The sequence below is a fragment of the Centrocercus urophasianus genome, unplaced genomic scaffold (assembly GCF_019232065.1).
Source record: "Centrocercus urophasianus isolate 14NV4802_14NV808 unplaced genomic scaffold, USGS_Curo_1.0 seq_39, whole genome shotgun sequence".
NCBI lineage: Eukaryota > Metazoa > Chordata > Aves > Galliformes > Phasianidae > Centrocercus > Centrocercus urophasianus.
In genome coordinates this window covers 1,593,935-1,610,564 of record NW_024884966.1, presented here as the reverse complement: position 1 = coordinate 1,610,564, position 16,630 = coordinate 1,593,935, and the positions used below count along the sequence as shown (strand labels likewise).

Below are 16,630 nucleotides of genomic sequence, written 5' to 3'. Positions count from 1 at the left end.
CGTTCCAATCTTGAAACAGTCAAATGATTTGAGGTATTTTTTAGGCACTGCCACCAGGGACATCAGAATAAAGAACTGATCCAGTCCAGGCACAGAGCATCTCACATGGAATATCTTGGCTCATCCAAGATTATGACAGCAATCAATCTAGACTATATTCATAATACTATATATAAAGATAAATTGGAGGATGTATTTTGGAAACAGCCTGGGATCGGCTTATCAGATTATTCCTAAAAGCTCTAGCATCAAAGTAATTGAGTGCCTGTACATTTAGGAATGCAATTGATTCTGAAAACCCGTGAGTGATTCTTCCTAGAGATTCAATTCTTCTTGTCCAACAGCCTGAATAGGAATCCACATTGGGGCAGAAATGCAGATCTGCATCTATGTGACTGTTCTTTAATAACAAGCCAAAATGTGACAGAGAAAATTGGGAAACACCAGGATTGGAACGGCCTGCACTACCTTCACTCTCTTTACTGTAGATGTGCACCAAAACAATCTTTAACCATTGATCACTTTGCTTTTTCCATTCAATCCATTCCACAGTTTGTTTTTTTTTTTCTTACTACTGAACATGGGGCTACAATTATGTGGACATCATCATTCATTCCCTTCTGTGCTTTGTGATTCCTTTTTTCTTTTTATTTCTGCAGGGTTCATGGTATTACTATCTTAGCCTTTCCCAAATGATCATCCCAGCTCTCAAATGAAAAACAGAGGTATTCTCCATATCTTAATAATAATACCAACGCTCAAAAGAAACCATCTTTTTCCTCCCTGAAATTCACTTTTTCATTTACCATGCATATGCCATCCTCTGAAACAAATTAGGCAAGCTGACTACAACACAGGTCCAGAACAGGTGTATCATGTGCTTTAGACAGGCAGCTTTGTAGAAAATACACCCCATAGTCATAAAAAGAGCTTAATTAAAGATGGTTGAAACTACCTTTAGAACATCTCGTACAACAATATGAACTTGAAGCTAGAACACAAATATTACTTATTTAAATCAATTACCAGCTTAGTTTTCCTGAAAGTGTATGTAGAAACGTAATTTAAATAATTCTGAGAGCAGTGCTAGATTAATGATTTCAGTCCTAGCTTTGCTCTACAGATCATTAAGATCTGCCCTAATGCTATGAGCTCCATCCCACAGCACATGTTGACTCTGCAAAAGACCCGTGGGAAAGAAAACAACTGACCAAGGAAGTGCTTCCACATCCTAGGAGAACGCATAGAGAGGGCATAAACTCAGACTGGGAGTCCTGAACTACTTCCTGCTGTACATTTGCTCTTCAGACACAAAGAAGACCTCTGCCCAAAAGTGTCTGGGGCTGAGCAGTTCTTGCTGCACTGATAAAGTGGGTCATCTTGGGTTGGTTGGTTGGTTGGTGGGTTGGTTTCAAATAGCCTGCTGAACTTATACTGACTGTCCTGGTGGCTCAGCTCCAAGCTTGGCCTCTACCAATTGGCCTGGAAATTCCCACATGTAGCACCTCTGCCTTTTTGAAGAGTAAAGGTAGAGTAAAGTAGATCCTGTGCTTTAGAAATGTGTCTGAATAATGTGAAGTAACATTTACTGTTGAAGCAGAACACTCAGGAGACATTTTTTCATAGGCATTATTGTGGAAGAAAAGGCAATTATTTATGGAAAGTCATGATGAACAGGAGCTCATCATTTCCAATTTAAATTTTCTGCAGAATATCTCCTTAACACTAATCTATTAAAAATGAAATACTGACAAGTAATCTGAAACAAGTGCTTACCAATCAAGAATCACTGAAAGAGAACAACTTCTTCTTTTTTAACGAGAAATAAAGAAAATTGTGCCTTGTGCCTGATGTGGGCACTTGTAAACCAAAGGTTTCCTTCACCAATGAAAAACACATTGCTGCAGAGCGTGTTTGGTACAAGAGTTCCAGCACGTGACCTCTAGGATGGCAGTGGATAGATTGAGCCTATTCAGCTTTCTCACCTCATGGCACAAATGCAGACTCAGGACCACAGAAGCTGTTCTATTAGAGCTGCGTGAAAATCTTTGAAGAAATTTAAACACAAATCTTCTGCCTTGAAAACAACGACCACGGCCAACAGCATTCAAAGATGTAACTTACAACAGGGTGAGGGGAAAAACCACCACTACTCCTGGAAAGGCAAGAGCACGATGTAAACCATGACCACATTTATGCATGTGTTACAACCAGCAGCTACTGACAAGAGGGAAAGAACCTTCTCTTTTCCATCGCGCAGGAGAAGTGCTACCAGAGGATTCGATCGTATGATAGACTTGTTTTCCACTTTGATTCCTTCCAGGGCAGGTGTGCCACGTGTTTGCTGCGAATGTACGTATGTCGTTTAATTGAATCTACGGTAGGAGCAGAACGATCGGCGGAAGGATTTTTCCCAGATGGTTTTTGGTGAACTCCTTCATCCCATTCATGTAAACACGGCGCGTGTTCCGGTTTGCTGAGCTGTATTTACACCCTACGCTCAGTACAAAGTCTGAATGTTTAGTTAGCCAGAAGATTGTTTCCATCCTGTGATTCATTAGGTCCCTGTGGTGCCCTCAACTTCCTTTATTTCGTACAATCACAAACTATATTAGTTTGTCTTATTTTGATAACCCCTCTAATTAATGTCCTGCACAGGAAACTTTATTACTGTTTTTAAACAGACTCATAAAACAAGGGCTTTTTTCCCTACTGGGGTGGCATAAGTGACAGTTGCATATAACTTTGTGATCAAGAGCGAGCAGTGTTTCACACTGCTTATTTATACGAGTGGGCAATTTCTGTTAATGAACACGCGTTGGAATTCTTTCTTTTGTAAAAGGCATGTCAGAAATCCTACAACTGTGTGGATAACGTTACAAGTGGAGCAGTTCAAAAATGCAGTAAACAAACCTGAAACTGCGCGACGTGAGAACAGCGTAGAGGCTGCACGCATTAAAACCCAGTTTGTGAATGAATGACGAGTGGGATGGATTTGGTTTTCAGTAAAGGTTGTAGGAGTAGGGTGGAAAGAACTAAAAACTATCTGTCTGCATTTCTCCTTCAATATGCCATGTTTCCTAGCTCTTTCCCCCACTGCTAGTGTCTTTTTCTCTGGACATGCAAGTGAAAGTGAGCTGTCCCTCCTCCTCCTCCTTTCTTTTCCAACTGCAATAAAAGGATTAAGAGCAGCAGGAATGAAGCTGGGAAGCAAAACCAGCTCATCACACTTGTGCAGAAAATGTTTGGCCCTTTGAGAACAGAACATTCGCAGCACTCATACTGAAGTACTTGGCGTTTCATACCAATAAACCTGTCCTTACAGTTGTCTCTGCATTTTCGTCATTCCTTTTTACTGCTGTACCAAATGACTCCCCAATAATTAAAGTCCTTACAATAAAAAGCAACGTAATCCATATTTCTTACTTCTAGGGACGTGAGGTAATGCTGAATCTCTGCATCTCACTGCAGGCATCCTATCCATGAATTACTGACGTAGGCTTAAAACATCTCAGTCTCCAGCACAGATTATTCACCCGTGAACCTGTGTTCTGTGAGATCAAAGGACTGATTCTCAGTCAAGCGCATGGGCTGTGTAAAAGCTAATTATTTTCCAACAGTAATGAATCAAAAGAAAATAGAAATGTCAGTATGCAGTGTCTGTAGATGAAGATACGTGGTGTGAATGTTAAATCATACTAAGAAGAAAGCAAGTGTGGAATGTTAGTATCTATTACATAGCAGCACAAGTTACATGAAATCAAGTTCTTTCATAGGAAGACAAAGGCAAGTGATAGAGGGAAAAAAAAGCGACCAACAAAACCAGATACTGTGTTCAACATGATTTGTGCTATTGAAGTTCCTTTAAGTTGCTACTATCACATTCTAAAAAGCCGAGTGGGTTTGACTTAAATCATTTGACATCAATTGAAGAGATCAGAATCCATCTTCTAGCAGACACACTTCAGCTGACAGGGAGTAAACCACAGCTCCATTAACATGAATTCTGTCATTCATGACAGCCTCAGCGATGACTTATCACAGTTTACAAAGAATTCCAGTGGAGAAAACGTTTCGAGGAAGTAGTCCAGGGCTGCTGCAATGTGCTGTGGCAGTCTTTCACAGCTAGATAAGGTTACTTACCAGTACTTGGGGACTTTTGATCTCGGCTGTTTATGAGCACATTTATATTTTTAGTATACATATGTGCAATTTTTCGTGTCCCCTTGCTGAACTCTCTGCTACCGTCAGAATGCCTTTCAGTGGGGAAAACCAAACCCATGCCCTTCTCAGACATTATCCAATGTTTCAGAAACAAAATAGATAGAATTGAAATTCAGATGTAGTGCTAACCTGAATTCTGTGAAAGCAGGTATCTGGACTACCACTACCATGTTCTGTGTCCACCTTGGCACAGAACCATTGATCGCAATCCTTTGGCTGCATCCAGCCATCCAATTCCTAATCTATCGAACAGTCCATCCTTTATATCCACATCTCTCCAATTTAGAGAGAAGGACTTTGACAGGTGAGGGACCCTGTCAAAGGCTTTGCAGAAGTCCAGGGTTTCATCCAGGGATCCATCCATTGCCCTTCCCCCATCCACCGAAGCCGTTACTCCATCATAGAAGGCCACCAGATTGGCCTTCCTAAGAGTCTAATAGATCATTACAAGAGATGATGCTTTGAAACCTGTATCTCATGGAACTTGAAACCATGAAACCTGTCTGCTTGTCCTACACACCTCCCATTTCTGATGGCCTGCTCCAGCACTGCTGTATCTTCCTGACCACCTATATGCATCTGACAGTTTGCACAGCCTCTCCCCTACAGCCCCGATGATTCAGCCTCAAGTTGTGCCAGGGGAGATTCAGGCTGGATGTTAGGAAAAAATTATTTTCTAAAAGAGTGGTCAGGTGCTGGAATGGGCTGCCAGGGAGATGGTGGGGTAACTGTCCCTGGAGGTAATCCAGAAACATTGAGATGTGGTACTAAGGGACGTGCTTTGGTGGGAAACATTGGTGGGAGGAGGATGGTTGGACTGGATGATCTTGGAGGTCTTTTCCAACCTTGGTGATTCTATGATTCCATGAGTGCTTCTCCATGGCCCCAAGGCAGGAGTTGTCCTCCAAGGAAGGGAATGTGCAGACTCCAGCAGGTTGTGCAGGTGACCTTACTACGCCTTTTCATGGAGTGCAGCTTTTGGGCATGAAAATAATCACAGGTGTGAAAGAAGCCTAAAGGCAGTCAATTAACTTTGAAAGTAGAAAATGCAGCCAACGATAAAAACCAGTGGAAGGCATCTGCTGGTCTCCAACATGATGACAGACAAAGGCAGAGAACTGAAGCAATCAGAATCACAGAATCACAGAATCACCAAGGTTGGAAAAGACTTTCAAGATCATCCAGTCCAACCATCCGCCCATCACCAATAGTTCTCACTAAACCGAAGAATAACCCATGGGAACTGGAAGGGACCCATGAGGATCAGCAAATTCAACCACTGATTCCACAAAGCAACACCCAACTCCAGACTCCATAAGTTAAAAAACAAATCAAAAGAAAGAAAAAAAATACATGCTGCCCTCGCCAGCTGCTCCATCCAACAGTTCTGTCCACAGTTTTCTGGTTTCACTGGCACTTGTTCCACATAGTCCATACTAATACATCCTTATTGAGGAATTCTTGTAATTTATTTTTTTTTAAAGCAACTCGATCAAAACCAAGAAGATAATACAATGTGCAATCTTAGTGCAAAGAAAATACAAATTACACTTTTCTAACTTTAATCTAGACAGAGAAATTTGCACCAAAATACCTGTCTCTGTTGCAGAGCTAAAGCAGGTGCCTGAAAATAAAGAACTGATGGACTCCATACTGAATTTTGCTACTGAACATTCAGTGTGTGCTGGCAATAATGGAAGAAGCAGCTCAAAGAAGCCTTGCTCCATTTTCAATGTACCTTAATAGTTTGTCCCCTGCTGATTAACATCATTTTGAATTCTCTGATGGAACATTTTTCATGCAGGTACAATTTTCTTTTCAGCCATTTTCTTCTACCTCTTTCCTCTACCGACGCATAAGGGTCATTCCAACTTTGATTGGAATTCCAGTCTTAGCTCACATAATTGAATACAGTTTAATATTAAGGCATATAAATACATACAGATGAGTTACTGAACAAATACTATTGGTCAACAATCAACTTGATTTCAATCAAACTTACATTTCTTGTGCTCTTTTAATAAATCATGCTTGAAAAAAATAGAGCTTTTTTATTTTTTTATAATGCTTGATATGCAAGTAGCAAAACACTTCCATAATTAAAAAAAAAAATTCAAGCTCCTTTTAGTATTCTAACTGACACAAATCAGATGCAACTCGACTCCCAAAGTTTATCACTATCTCCTTGATACTCAAAGCCCAGACAGCCACCACAGGGTCCCTTTACAAGACAGTTAGGGAGATAAATTCCTCAGGAGGTGATTCATCTCATCGAATGCAGAAACTAATTTTAGGATGATGTGAATCATTCTCTGGAGATGCTCATTTCCTTCTACACGTTGCTATATAGTTCTAGCACAATTTAACTTAATATAAAGCAGTGTATAACTTATTACATATAGTTTGAAACATAAAAAGATTGCTCATAAAATGTGACGCAGATTAAAATAAGACTGTTTTTTAAGGATTTCATTTGTTAGTGCAATCATTTGCTATAGCAGCCAGACCTCATAAAGTATACATTGGGTTGATATGGTGACCATATAAGTCTGTCCAAATCAGACTCTGATTTAATGGAGTTCAGATCAAATTTGAAAATAGGAAGCTGGAACTATAAACCTCAGAGATATCAGAAGTCAACCAATCAAAGGTAATCAAGCTGGCTTATTTTTGAATTCAGAAGCTCAAATCTGGACTTAATCAACAAGTATGTGCTCTTCTCACAACTGTTTACTAAGAAATATGTGCGTGATGTGCCAGTCCCACTTCAGGCATAAAAGGAATTTCTACAGTTCAGCCTTACACATGAGAAAAAAAGCCATGAATTTTGAGAGGAAATCATTAAATTACATAATGAGAACTATGTAGTCCATTAACACGAATGGTATGACAAAATCTATGTAGAAAGCAGCACATTTCCAGGCAGTTCCAATTACAAGACTAGTTTTCCTCTCGTGCTGCATATACCCACATGAACATCTATCTCTAAAGTGGAGCACTGCAAATACTTACTAACATCCCAGCAAGGACGTGCAGTTGTAAAGGATGTCGAATGTGCAAAGATCCCTATCAGAAACCCAGAGCATGTAAAAAGCCCATGATTGAAGAGTTCCGGCATGCCAATGTCAGAGGTCAAAACAATGAGCTATTAGAGATACTTTCACTTCCTCAGAAATAAAGTGCTGTCTTGGGCTCGGAGGTGAAAGGTTAGAAAAGCTGTTTATCTGCCGCTCTGTTCCCATTCTTCCTTCTGTCAGGAAATCCTACATGCTCCTACACCTCGCTCAGGGTTTTCCAGGGGTCACAGACTCCTGACACAAATGCCCAGCGTTGATTTAAGCGCAAAGACCACTTGGCCACAGGTTGTACTTTCACAAAAAGCACATTTTGCCATAAGGATCTGCTGAGCTTGGGTGGAAAGCAAAAGCACAGATGCTTCACCACATTATTGCTGAAGGAAGAGCGAAGCCACAGGCATCAGTCTTCATAATCCAAGTTATTATACAGTTATTATAGCTAGAACAAAAAAATCTAAATATATGGCCTGGAGCATATATTTCCCACTGTTTAACCAGCGGGAAACGTGTGGAGAAGGAGAAGAGGTTGTTCCCTCTCCCAGAGCCTAATGAGAAGCATAGTAATCAAAGGAGCCACAGCACAAGGTGCTGGGTGATGCAGGGAAGGGGATACATGAAGGGCTTGAGGTATGAACACAGAACCGCTACCCAGGGCTGGAAGGGCCACGGATGTGGTCAGTGCCATGCAGGAGTGTCTGCAGGGTTGAGTGCAAAGCTGAAGGAAAGCACTCACCTGCAGGCAACAGGAGGGCAGGGGAGACTCAGTTATCATCACTTCTCTGTGGTCTGCCCCATTCTGAATTGTTACTGTTGTTACCAAACCTACCTCGAAATTCAGAAAAACCTTTGGATTGCTGAAGGGTCTCATTAAAAAGCGGAAGATCTATAAAGAAGATCTAGGAGCTCACAGCCCAATGCTTTTGCTAATCAAAGGAATAGCCATAAATAAACACTAGTTTCAATAACTTAGTATTATTTGTATTTACTAGTTCCATACACATGTACATACTGGTGGCTGCAGCTGAAGAACCATTCAATGAGGAGAAGCACAACACTTTATGTGTCCCAAGGTAACTGAACCTTCTATACCTTCCAGTACCCAATGCCAGATGGCACACTCATGCTCTTGTGTGAAACATGAGCATTAGCCTATCCATAAAGTTTTTAAAACAAAAGCTATGGTGAGGTTCAGATTTTAGAACCACCTCTGCAATATTCAAAACCACCTCTTTTTTTCCACAATTTCTTTTTTCAGTAATTTCTGATTATTTATACAACACTTTCATTGGCTTTCAATGAAGGGAAATATTTACTACTTCCAAATAATTTTTGACAGAAATCAAAACACTGAACAGTAAAAATATTTAAGCAGAAATATTAAGCAAATAATAACGCATTCACAACAAGGAATAAAAGAGAAAAATTCCCAATGAGCTCTTCAGATACTGGAAGTGTTTTTAAGAGTTTAAGATTTTTAACAGAAAAGAAATGCATCAGCGTCATTCCCAGTGGCAGAGGATTTTCAGCTCTCACACAAATACAACATGTAACCATAAGTGAGGTGTGCACTATCGATATGTAAGTCTAGCAGTAGCTCCTTCACATTACCGTGGGCAAAACATCACTCACAATTTCTGCATTTATTTGGTCCTAAAACCAGAACGGTCTGTTCTTAGTCACTGGATCTTGAAAGCTGTATGCTTCTACAAGGAGTTTCAGAGCAGAGCCTGCTGTATCAGTTATGTTCTTACCAGATTTATCAGCTGAGTGTGGACGATGTCTTCCACCAAGATGGCAGACTCATGGAGCGGCCTGCGAGCGTCTCCCAAGGAAAACCTGAAAGAGAGAAGTTTATTGCAAGGTTACGAAAAGGACTTAGAAAGAAACCAGGTAGGTGGTCTTGAGTGAAATAAAAAACATCTGAGTAAGAATGAGCTTAATGCACCTGTGCACCATATGGAAATGGGTCTCTGAGTGTGCTGCAAGAAATATAAATCTAAGTAATGTGATTGAAGGGACAAAAGGGCTTTAAGAATGTATTCTGAAGTACATGGTGACTGGGAAAGTCAGTCTGTAGGAACATCTTAAAAAAAACCAAAACAGTAGGTAAAGCTGTAACATGGATCCACTCAGAGTATACCTGTATTTGCAGCCCCCTTCACCTACACAATTAGCAAATAAATGTGTTCAGAGGCAAAATGAATTTTATTCCAAGTAGAAATGTTAGTGATTAGATATGGAAAGACCCGCTATGAACTGAGAGGCTGTTAAAGTTTGCCTTGCAAGACTGAATGACAGGAGGCCAGATGGAGATAACATTATTAACATCACAAAAGAAAATCTGAAATATCCAAGACATCTAAATGAGACTGACAGATTTATTTCCTGTGACTGAATTCATTCAGACCGACAGCTGAAGACCCAGTGAAGGTCTCACAGTGTCCCAAACAACTGCGGATTGCTCAATTTGTGCACCCAACACTCACTCCTATCCACTCCAGGTCAGTGAGAACAGAGCTGCTCATGCCTCCACTGGGTGGATGAGCCACACAACCCATTACAGAAGGACACTATAAAAAAGTACCACTGATTTTGCCTATTTAGTCAGCCACTTCTATGAATGATAAAGGATTAATGAACATCAAAATCCTTCTGTTTCCTTATCTCAGTTTTTTGACTTACATAAAAATGAAGAACACATTTTCCCACGTTACAATGAACAGAATCACAAGTCAACGCAAGCATTCCTGTAGTAAATGTTAAATGTTGTCCTGCTACTTCTGAAGGAAGGAGCAGAGAAACATGACAGTGATGGAAGAAAGAGGCGGTAAGAGACTCGTTCAGTACTGATCGACAATTTGGATGAGGGCACTGGGGGCACCCTCAGTAAGTCTGCAGATGGCACTGAGCTGGGGGGAAGCATCGATCTGCCTGGGGGTAGGAAGGCCCTACAGAGCGATCTGGACAGGCTGGATAGCTGGGCTGAGGCCAATGGAATGAGGTTCAACAAGGCTGAGTACCGAGTCCTGCACTTTGGACACAGCCTCAGGTAGCAGATACAGGCTTGGGGCAGAGCGGCTAGAGAATACGTGGAAGAAAAGGATCGGAGCCATTTGCTCAGCTAACTTCCCACCTCCCATGTGTGCAGCAGAGGGCTGGTGTGGAGCTCTGCACATCACAGCTTTCCTCACAGCTCAACCTGGCAATGGGAACAGCACAATATTCTTGAAATGTGTTCCTTCCAACAACGGAAGACTCAAGAAATGAAGGGAACTCATGAAATCCAAGGCATCGGTCATTCCATAGACTTGCTTCACTTCCCACCCATTTCAGCTAAATTAATTTTAAAACTTAGAACTGTTAATTCCCAAGTGGTGGCAATTAGGCCTAACTAGGGCTCACTGAAAATACCTCACCATCCCACTACTATCAAAACAAAAAAGCGATCCTGGCCTTACATCATTACAGCAGTGAAAGGCCACTCGCTGATTTCAGATATTTCCTCCAGGCACTTCTGAAAAAAACAAAACAAAAACAAAAAAATTCCTCTTTCTCTGCACAAAAAGGAGCTTTTAAATTTAGAAAACTTGCGCAGGAAAATATGGTCACTGTAACTGAAATGTTAAAAGGACAACCCAAAGAATCTCCCTTTCTCTTATTCCTTTCTCTTACGTACATGAAATATAACATCAGACCCTTCCTAGGACTGCAAACACAGAACTGCAAGCACACCAGATCCTACTAAATATTTTATAAACTGCAAATACCTGTGTATTCTATAGGAAATACATATAAAAATACAATTATTCATTGCCACATTACACTGGAATTTTTAATGATATAAAAAACCTCCCTGATTTAAAACAATTGCTCATACGTTACAAGCTCTAAACATTTCATTTTTAATTATGATGCACGTGCAATTTAACAGAAAAAATTACAGAATCACAGAATCACAGAATCACCTGGGTTGGAAGGGACCTCAAGGATCATGTAGTTCCAACCCCCCTGCCTAGCAGGGCCACCAAACACACACATTCAGATCAGGTTGCCCAGGACCCCGTCCAACCTGGCCTTGAACACGGCCAAGGACGGGGCATCCACAACCTCCCTGGGCAGCCCATTAGAGGGCCTAACCACTCTCCTTGTAAAGAAATTACAAAAAGAAATCTCCTTGTAAAGAAATTACTTTTCCTCTAATCAGGCAATGCATTCAAAACCAAACCAACCACAACAATCGTAACGTACTGCTCATTCTTACATGGAATCACAGCATCATACAATCTCCAAAGTTGGAAAAGACCTCCGAGATCATCCAGTCCGACCATCCGCCCACCGCCAATATTTCCCACCTAAGCGTGTTCCTCAGTACCACACCTAAACTTCTTTGGAACACCTCCAGGGATGGTGACCCTCCACCTCCCTGGGCAGCATAAGGCTATTTCTGAGCCACAGTGCTGACTCTCTGAGAGATTTGGCTGTCTGCATTCAGAAGCCGTTCAGGAAGGTAGCTTCCAGCTCCAAAAATGGCATGAAATGTGGAAGAAATGCCACAGAAATACAAACTATTGATCTAAGAGGAGACAGATGGCAAATCTTTTGCTCCATTCTGATGCAGAGGATAAGTCAAAGGTTTTGGTGAAATTCTATACTGGAACACAAGGTAGAGAGATATAAAACAAAAGTAACTATTTTATTACATAGAACACAAAGTTGAAATTCATGTTCCAGGCACACCTATCCAAAATCTGATGCCCTTGCTTCTGAGAACTGAAATAAATCTTGCTATTTTAATACAACTAATGATTTTTATTTCACATGTGCTTTGCTTTTATTGGTTCAGCAAGTAGTCCTTAAAAGAACCTTCCATTTGTTAGGTATACCAATTAAGTCTTCCTATGAACCACATACAAATTCTGTTGAAAACAGAAGAGAGATGTTTCCCTGTAGGTAAATAGTGAAGAGGAAATATAGCAGAATACATTAGCAGATCATCAAAACAGTCAAAGGATGGGGAAGAGTGCTCTGAGAACAGAAGCACCTGCCTGCTATCCATGCCATAGAATAACAAAGTCTTCTCAGATGATCCAGTTTTTGGATCATCTGAGGTATTCTGTTCTGATGAAATGCTTTTACAAAGGGGTGGAAACATCGTCCCCACATTTCACAGGATTAGAACAGTAGTGTGGAGAGAGAAAAGAGCAAAGAATCTTCATAAAATGGCCCGGGTTGGAAAGGACCTCAAGGATCACGAAGCTCCAACCCTTTCACTGCATGCAGGGCCACCAACCTCCCCATTTCAGAGCAGCCCAGGCTGCCCAGGGCCCCATCCAACCTGGCCTTGAACACCTCCAGGGATGGACGGGGCATCACAGCCTCTCTGGGCAGCTGTTCCAGCAATCTCATACTAAAGAACTTCCTCTTGATATCAAATCTAAACCTTTCCTCCTTGGACATAGGCCTACTCCTCAGGTTCTTAATTTCCTTTGAATGAAAATTAACAAAAGGAAGAAGTATAAGGCTGGTTGAGGGAAAAGCTACCTCATGTAAAGACTGCCACAACTCTTTTATTGTTTATTTTACCTTCTATTTCTAATTCATTTCAGTTCCCATAAGGATGGTTCCAAGCTTGACAGAGGGCCCAATGTCCAATGCACTCAGAGCTCATATGAAGAGTCACAGCACCCTGTGCATCCGTACACATACTCATATAGTAGAGACACACTAGGCACATGCTAAGGTGCAACATCTGCTGGTGGCACAGAGACCTCTATGCAACAACCTCAAAATCCTGGGCAGTTACAGAAATAGATAAAGCATTTGCTTTGCTCCATTTCTGGAGGCTTTAAAAGGCTGCAAGGCATGGAGGCCTGCTCCAGAAGGTCGATGCAGAGCTGTGCAGGTGGCCGGACCACCAGGAAAGTGGCTGTGGAGACAGAGCTGCGGCGACCTCCCATCCTCCACGGCCCTGCAATGCAGTGCTGGCCAGAAAGGAAGTGCAGCCAGGGTGGCTGGGAGTGCAGGGAGCTAGAATAAATACTTTCATTTACTGGGGCTTCTATTGAGTTCATACCATAACAAAGCTGCCCCAACTGATGTGGTATTTACCACCTTGAATAAATTTGATGGATCGAGTTTAGGAAAAGCATAGAGGGAGTGAAGGAGACTGGTGGGAAATATGCATTTTCTTCTTTTCTAGAAATCCTGAATGACTTTTCCTCTTCTTTTTCTACTTGACACGAACTGCAGCAGCAGAAATGGTCCCTCAAGGCTTCATCTTTACTGAGTGGCTGAGAATCTCACCCAGAGCAATGAGATATCTGCTCTCTCTGCAGCACAGAAGTATTTATTTGCTGCTGCCTGCTGTCCTGACCCATCACCACTACTCTGCAGGAGTTACCCCAACTGCTTCCTTTCCATTGAGAAATTGATATTCCATACTACTTATTTTCCATCTACAGCCCTGGGTCTGTTGTGCCCAGAGACAGGAGGCTGAGGGGCAGCTCCTCAGGGGGGTGGAAGGCATTCAGCTCAGGGTGAAGCCGAATGGGAACCTTCAGATGTAACTTCCACATGCACAAGGTTCCGCAGGCGGCCCAACGCAGCCAGGGAGCCTCCATCATCAGCCAGCACTCATCAACCAACCCAGCAGAATGCCATCAGAATGTAAGCGCTCACTACATATAGAACTAAATAGGAATAGGATCCCCAGGCAGGTGTTTAAAAACCGTTTGGATGTGGTGCTCAGGGCCATGATTTAGCAGAGGGCTGTTAGAGTTGGGGTGGGATGGCTGGGCTGTGCTTGGACTCCATGATCTTCAAGGTCTTTTCCAACCTGAGCAGTTCTATGATTCTATATTGTAACTAGCTAATTCAGTGTTACAAATCTAAAAACAGGCAAGGATTCCACATAATCACAGAGGGAAAACATACCAATAGATATGTTTGGACTGGATAGTATCAAGGCTCATGTCTCCTCAGTACTGCAAGAATACACAGTAATACTGTCGACTGATTGTCAGGAGTGCATCTGGAATACACAATTACACGCCTAGTTTTCAGAGATGCTTCATAGTATAAACAAGTCTCTTCCTAAATATATCAGTTATTAGAGAGCTGATGATCGGGTGGTGACAATGAGAATTGGTTTTGCAGCACAAAAACATTCAGAACACTTCTAGCAATTCCAATACCAGGAGGAGAGAGACCACAAATCACCACAGATAAGTACCAACAGAATTTGGGAAATCAACAGTGCAAAATGTTGAAGTATTTTGGTTTGGTCCCATAGGAGACTAATTGTAAGACAAAGAATCGTGGAATCGAAGAATCCTTAAGAGTTGGAAGGGACCTTTTAGGGCCATGCAGTCCAGCTGCCCTGCAATGCACAGGGACACCACAGCTTCATCAGGTTGCCCAGGATCCTGATCCAGCCTTGCCTTGATAAAAATATTGAGATCTGGTTCCGAAGATGACAGAAGCTTGGGAAACTACAGGTTTCTCTCTCAGAAGCCCGAGAGTGTCGGTGCAAAAGCAGAAAACTGATCAGGCACACACAGGAGAATGCATTGTATGGAGAGTGGAAATGGAATGAAAGAGCCAAATCAAAGAGGAAGAAAGTGTGACAGAACAAAGATGAATAATGCTGGAGAGAGGTCTGCACACCAAGGCAGGAAGGGGAGGAAGGACATCCAGCTGTCATCTCAATGCTTCTGTGTGACATTAAAATACGTTATATAATAGAGACGGTATGACAAACCATTGCTTTACAGGCATCATTTCTTTATAACACCATCAGTGGACTGAGGGAAGGGATATCATTTTAAAATGAACTTACTTGCTTATTGCTTTACTTTGAGGAGAAAATAGAACACATCAAAGCCGTGCATTTTTGTAACCAATGAGCACAAACTACCAGCACTACATGAAAAGGCATTAGAACAACTATGTCAACAGTGTGTTGTCTATTTATATGTCTTTCTGCTCTTCAAAGGCCGTGTGAAAGTAAAAGGCAATCTTAAATCTGATTAGAGTTCACAGTGAATATATTTACATGCTCAAATTAAGGAAATCAGGTTTATGTGGGCTTCACACATCACACGGGACGCAGTTCTTTGCCAGGATTTGAAGTATCAGAGATATGAAGTCACACTGCAAGGTGCTTTCTCTTTAAAGTTTAGAAAGATCGTGCACAAGTTGCCATAAAAAACAGGATTCAAAACTACTACAATTTTACTACGTAGAATACAAAAACAAAGGTTAGTTTTCTTTTTTTTTTCTTTTTTTCCCTGTTAATCACAAAATCACAGAATGGTTTGGGTTGGAAGGGACCTCAAGGCTCACGAAGCTCCAACCCCCCTGTGCCATGCAGGGCCACCAACCTCCCCATTTCACAGCAGCCCAGGCTGCCCAGGGCTCCATCCAACCTGGCCTTCAACACCCCAGGACGGGGCATCACAGCCTCTCTGGGCAGCTGTTCCAGCACCTCACCACTCTCACAGCACACAACTTCCCCTGACACCCAACCTCAATCTGCCCTTCCTCAACTTCAAACCATTTCCCCTTGTCCTGAAGTTATCAACCCTTTCAAAGAGTTGATTCCCTTCCTGTACATCATCACAGAACAATACCACTTCAGTGATGTATGATGTCTCCTTTATAAATATGACATCTCCGAATCACCTTCTTATATTTAGAGGCTCAGAAAAGTTTTCCAGGATGACTTGTTCCATCACATCCCTGGGGGAGGCTGGCTGGTCTGTCACTCCCTGCGCACTCTCTCTTGTCCTTTTTGAAGACAGAAGTGACATTTCAAAGGAGTTGGAAGGGACATCGAGATCATCGAGTCCAACTCCCTGCTAGAGCAGTTCTCTACAGCAGGAAGCACACGTGGGCATCCAGATAGGTCCTGACTATCTCCATTGAAGGAAGGACACCCCACCACCTCTCTGGGCAACTTGTTTCAGTGCTGTCACCCTTAGCGTGAAGAATTTGGTCTCTCTGCTCCTCAGGAACTTCCCCCAGTTACCATGACTTCTGTTCATAAGCAAGAACAGCAGGGATCATATAGGTTCATTAAAAGTCCTGCTTATTGAAGGAAGCAATTGGCTTCACCCCGGTTTGGAAGCTCATTTCCCTTATAGGACTTCAAGCACTTCCTAAGTGCTGAAAATCAGCAGCTTTATTCCAACACAAAGCTGTGGCAAGAACCCTTTTCAGTACCATTGTGTACTAATCAGAACACACCAAACCCTAACAGCGAAGCGTTTTAAGCATAAATTAACGATACAAATCCCTACAACTGGCAAAGGAGAAAGATCTAATTTATT

At 41.9% G+C, this 16,630-nt stretch overlaps 1 protein-coding gene across 3 annotated transcripts in view; it reads right to left on the bottom strand.

Annotated features, from left to right (window-relative positions):
* Positions 1-16,630, bottom strand: part of SUPT3H (SPT3 homolog, SAGA and STAGA complex component) — a 154,613-nt gene that overhangs the window by 127,833 nt on the left and 10,150 nt on the right. For all 3 annotated transcript variants that reach the window (XM_042832702.1, XM_042832700.1, XM_042832701.1), the window contains exon 2: positions 9,053-9,137. In XM_042832702.1, coding sequence (XP_042688636.1) covers positions 9,053-9,137 — 85 coding nt within the window. The remainder of the gene's footprint in view (positions 1-9,052; positions 9,138-16,630) is intronic.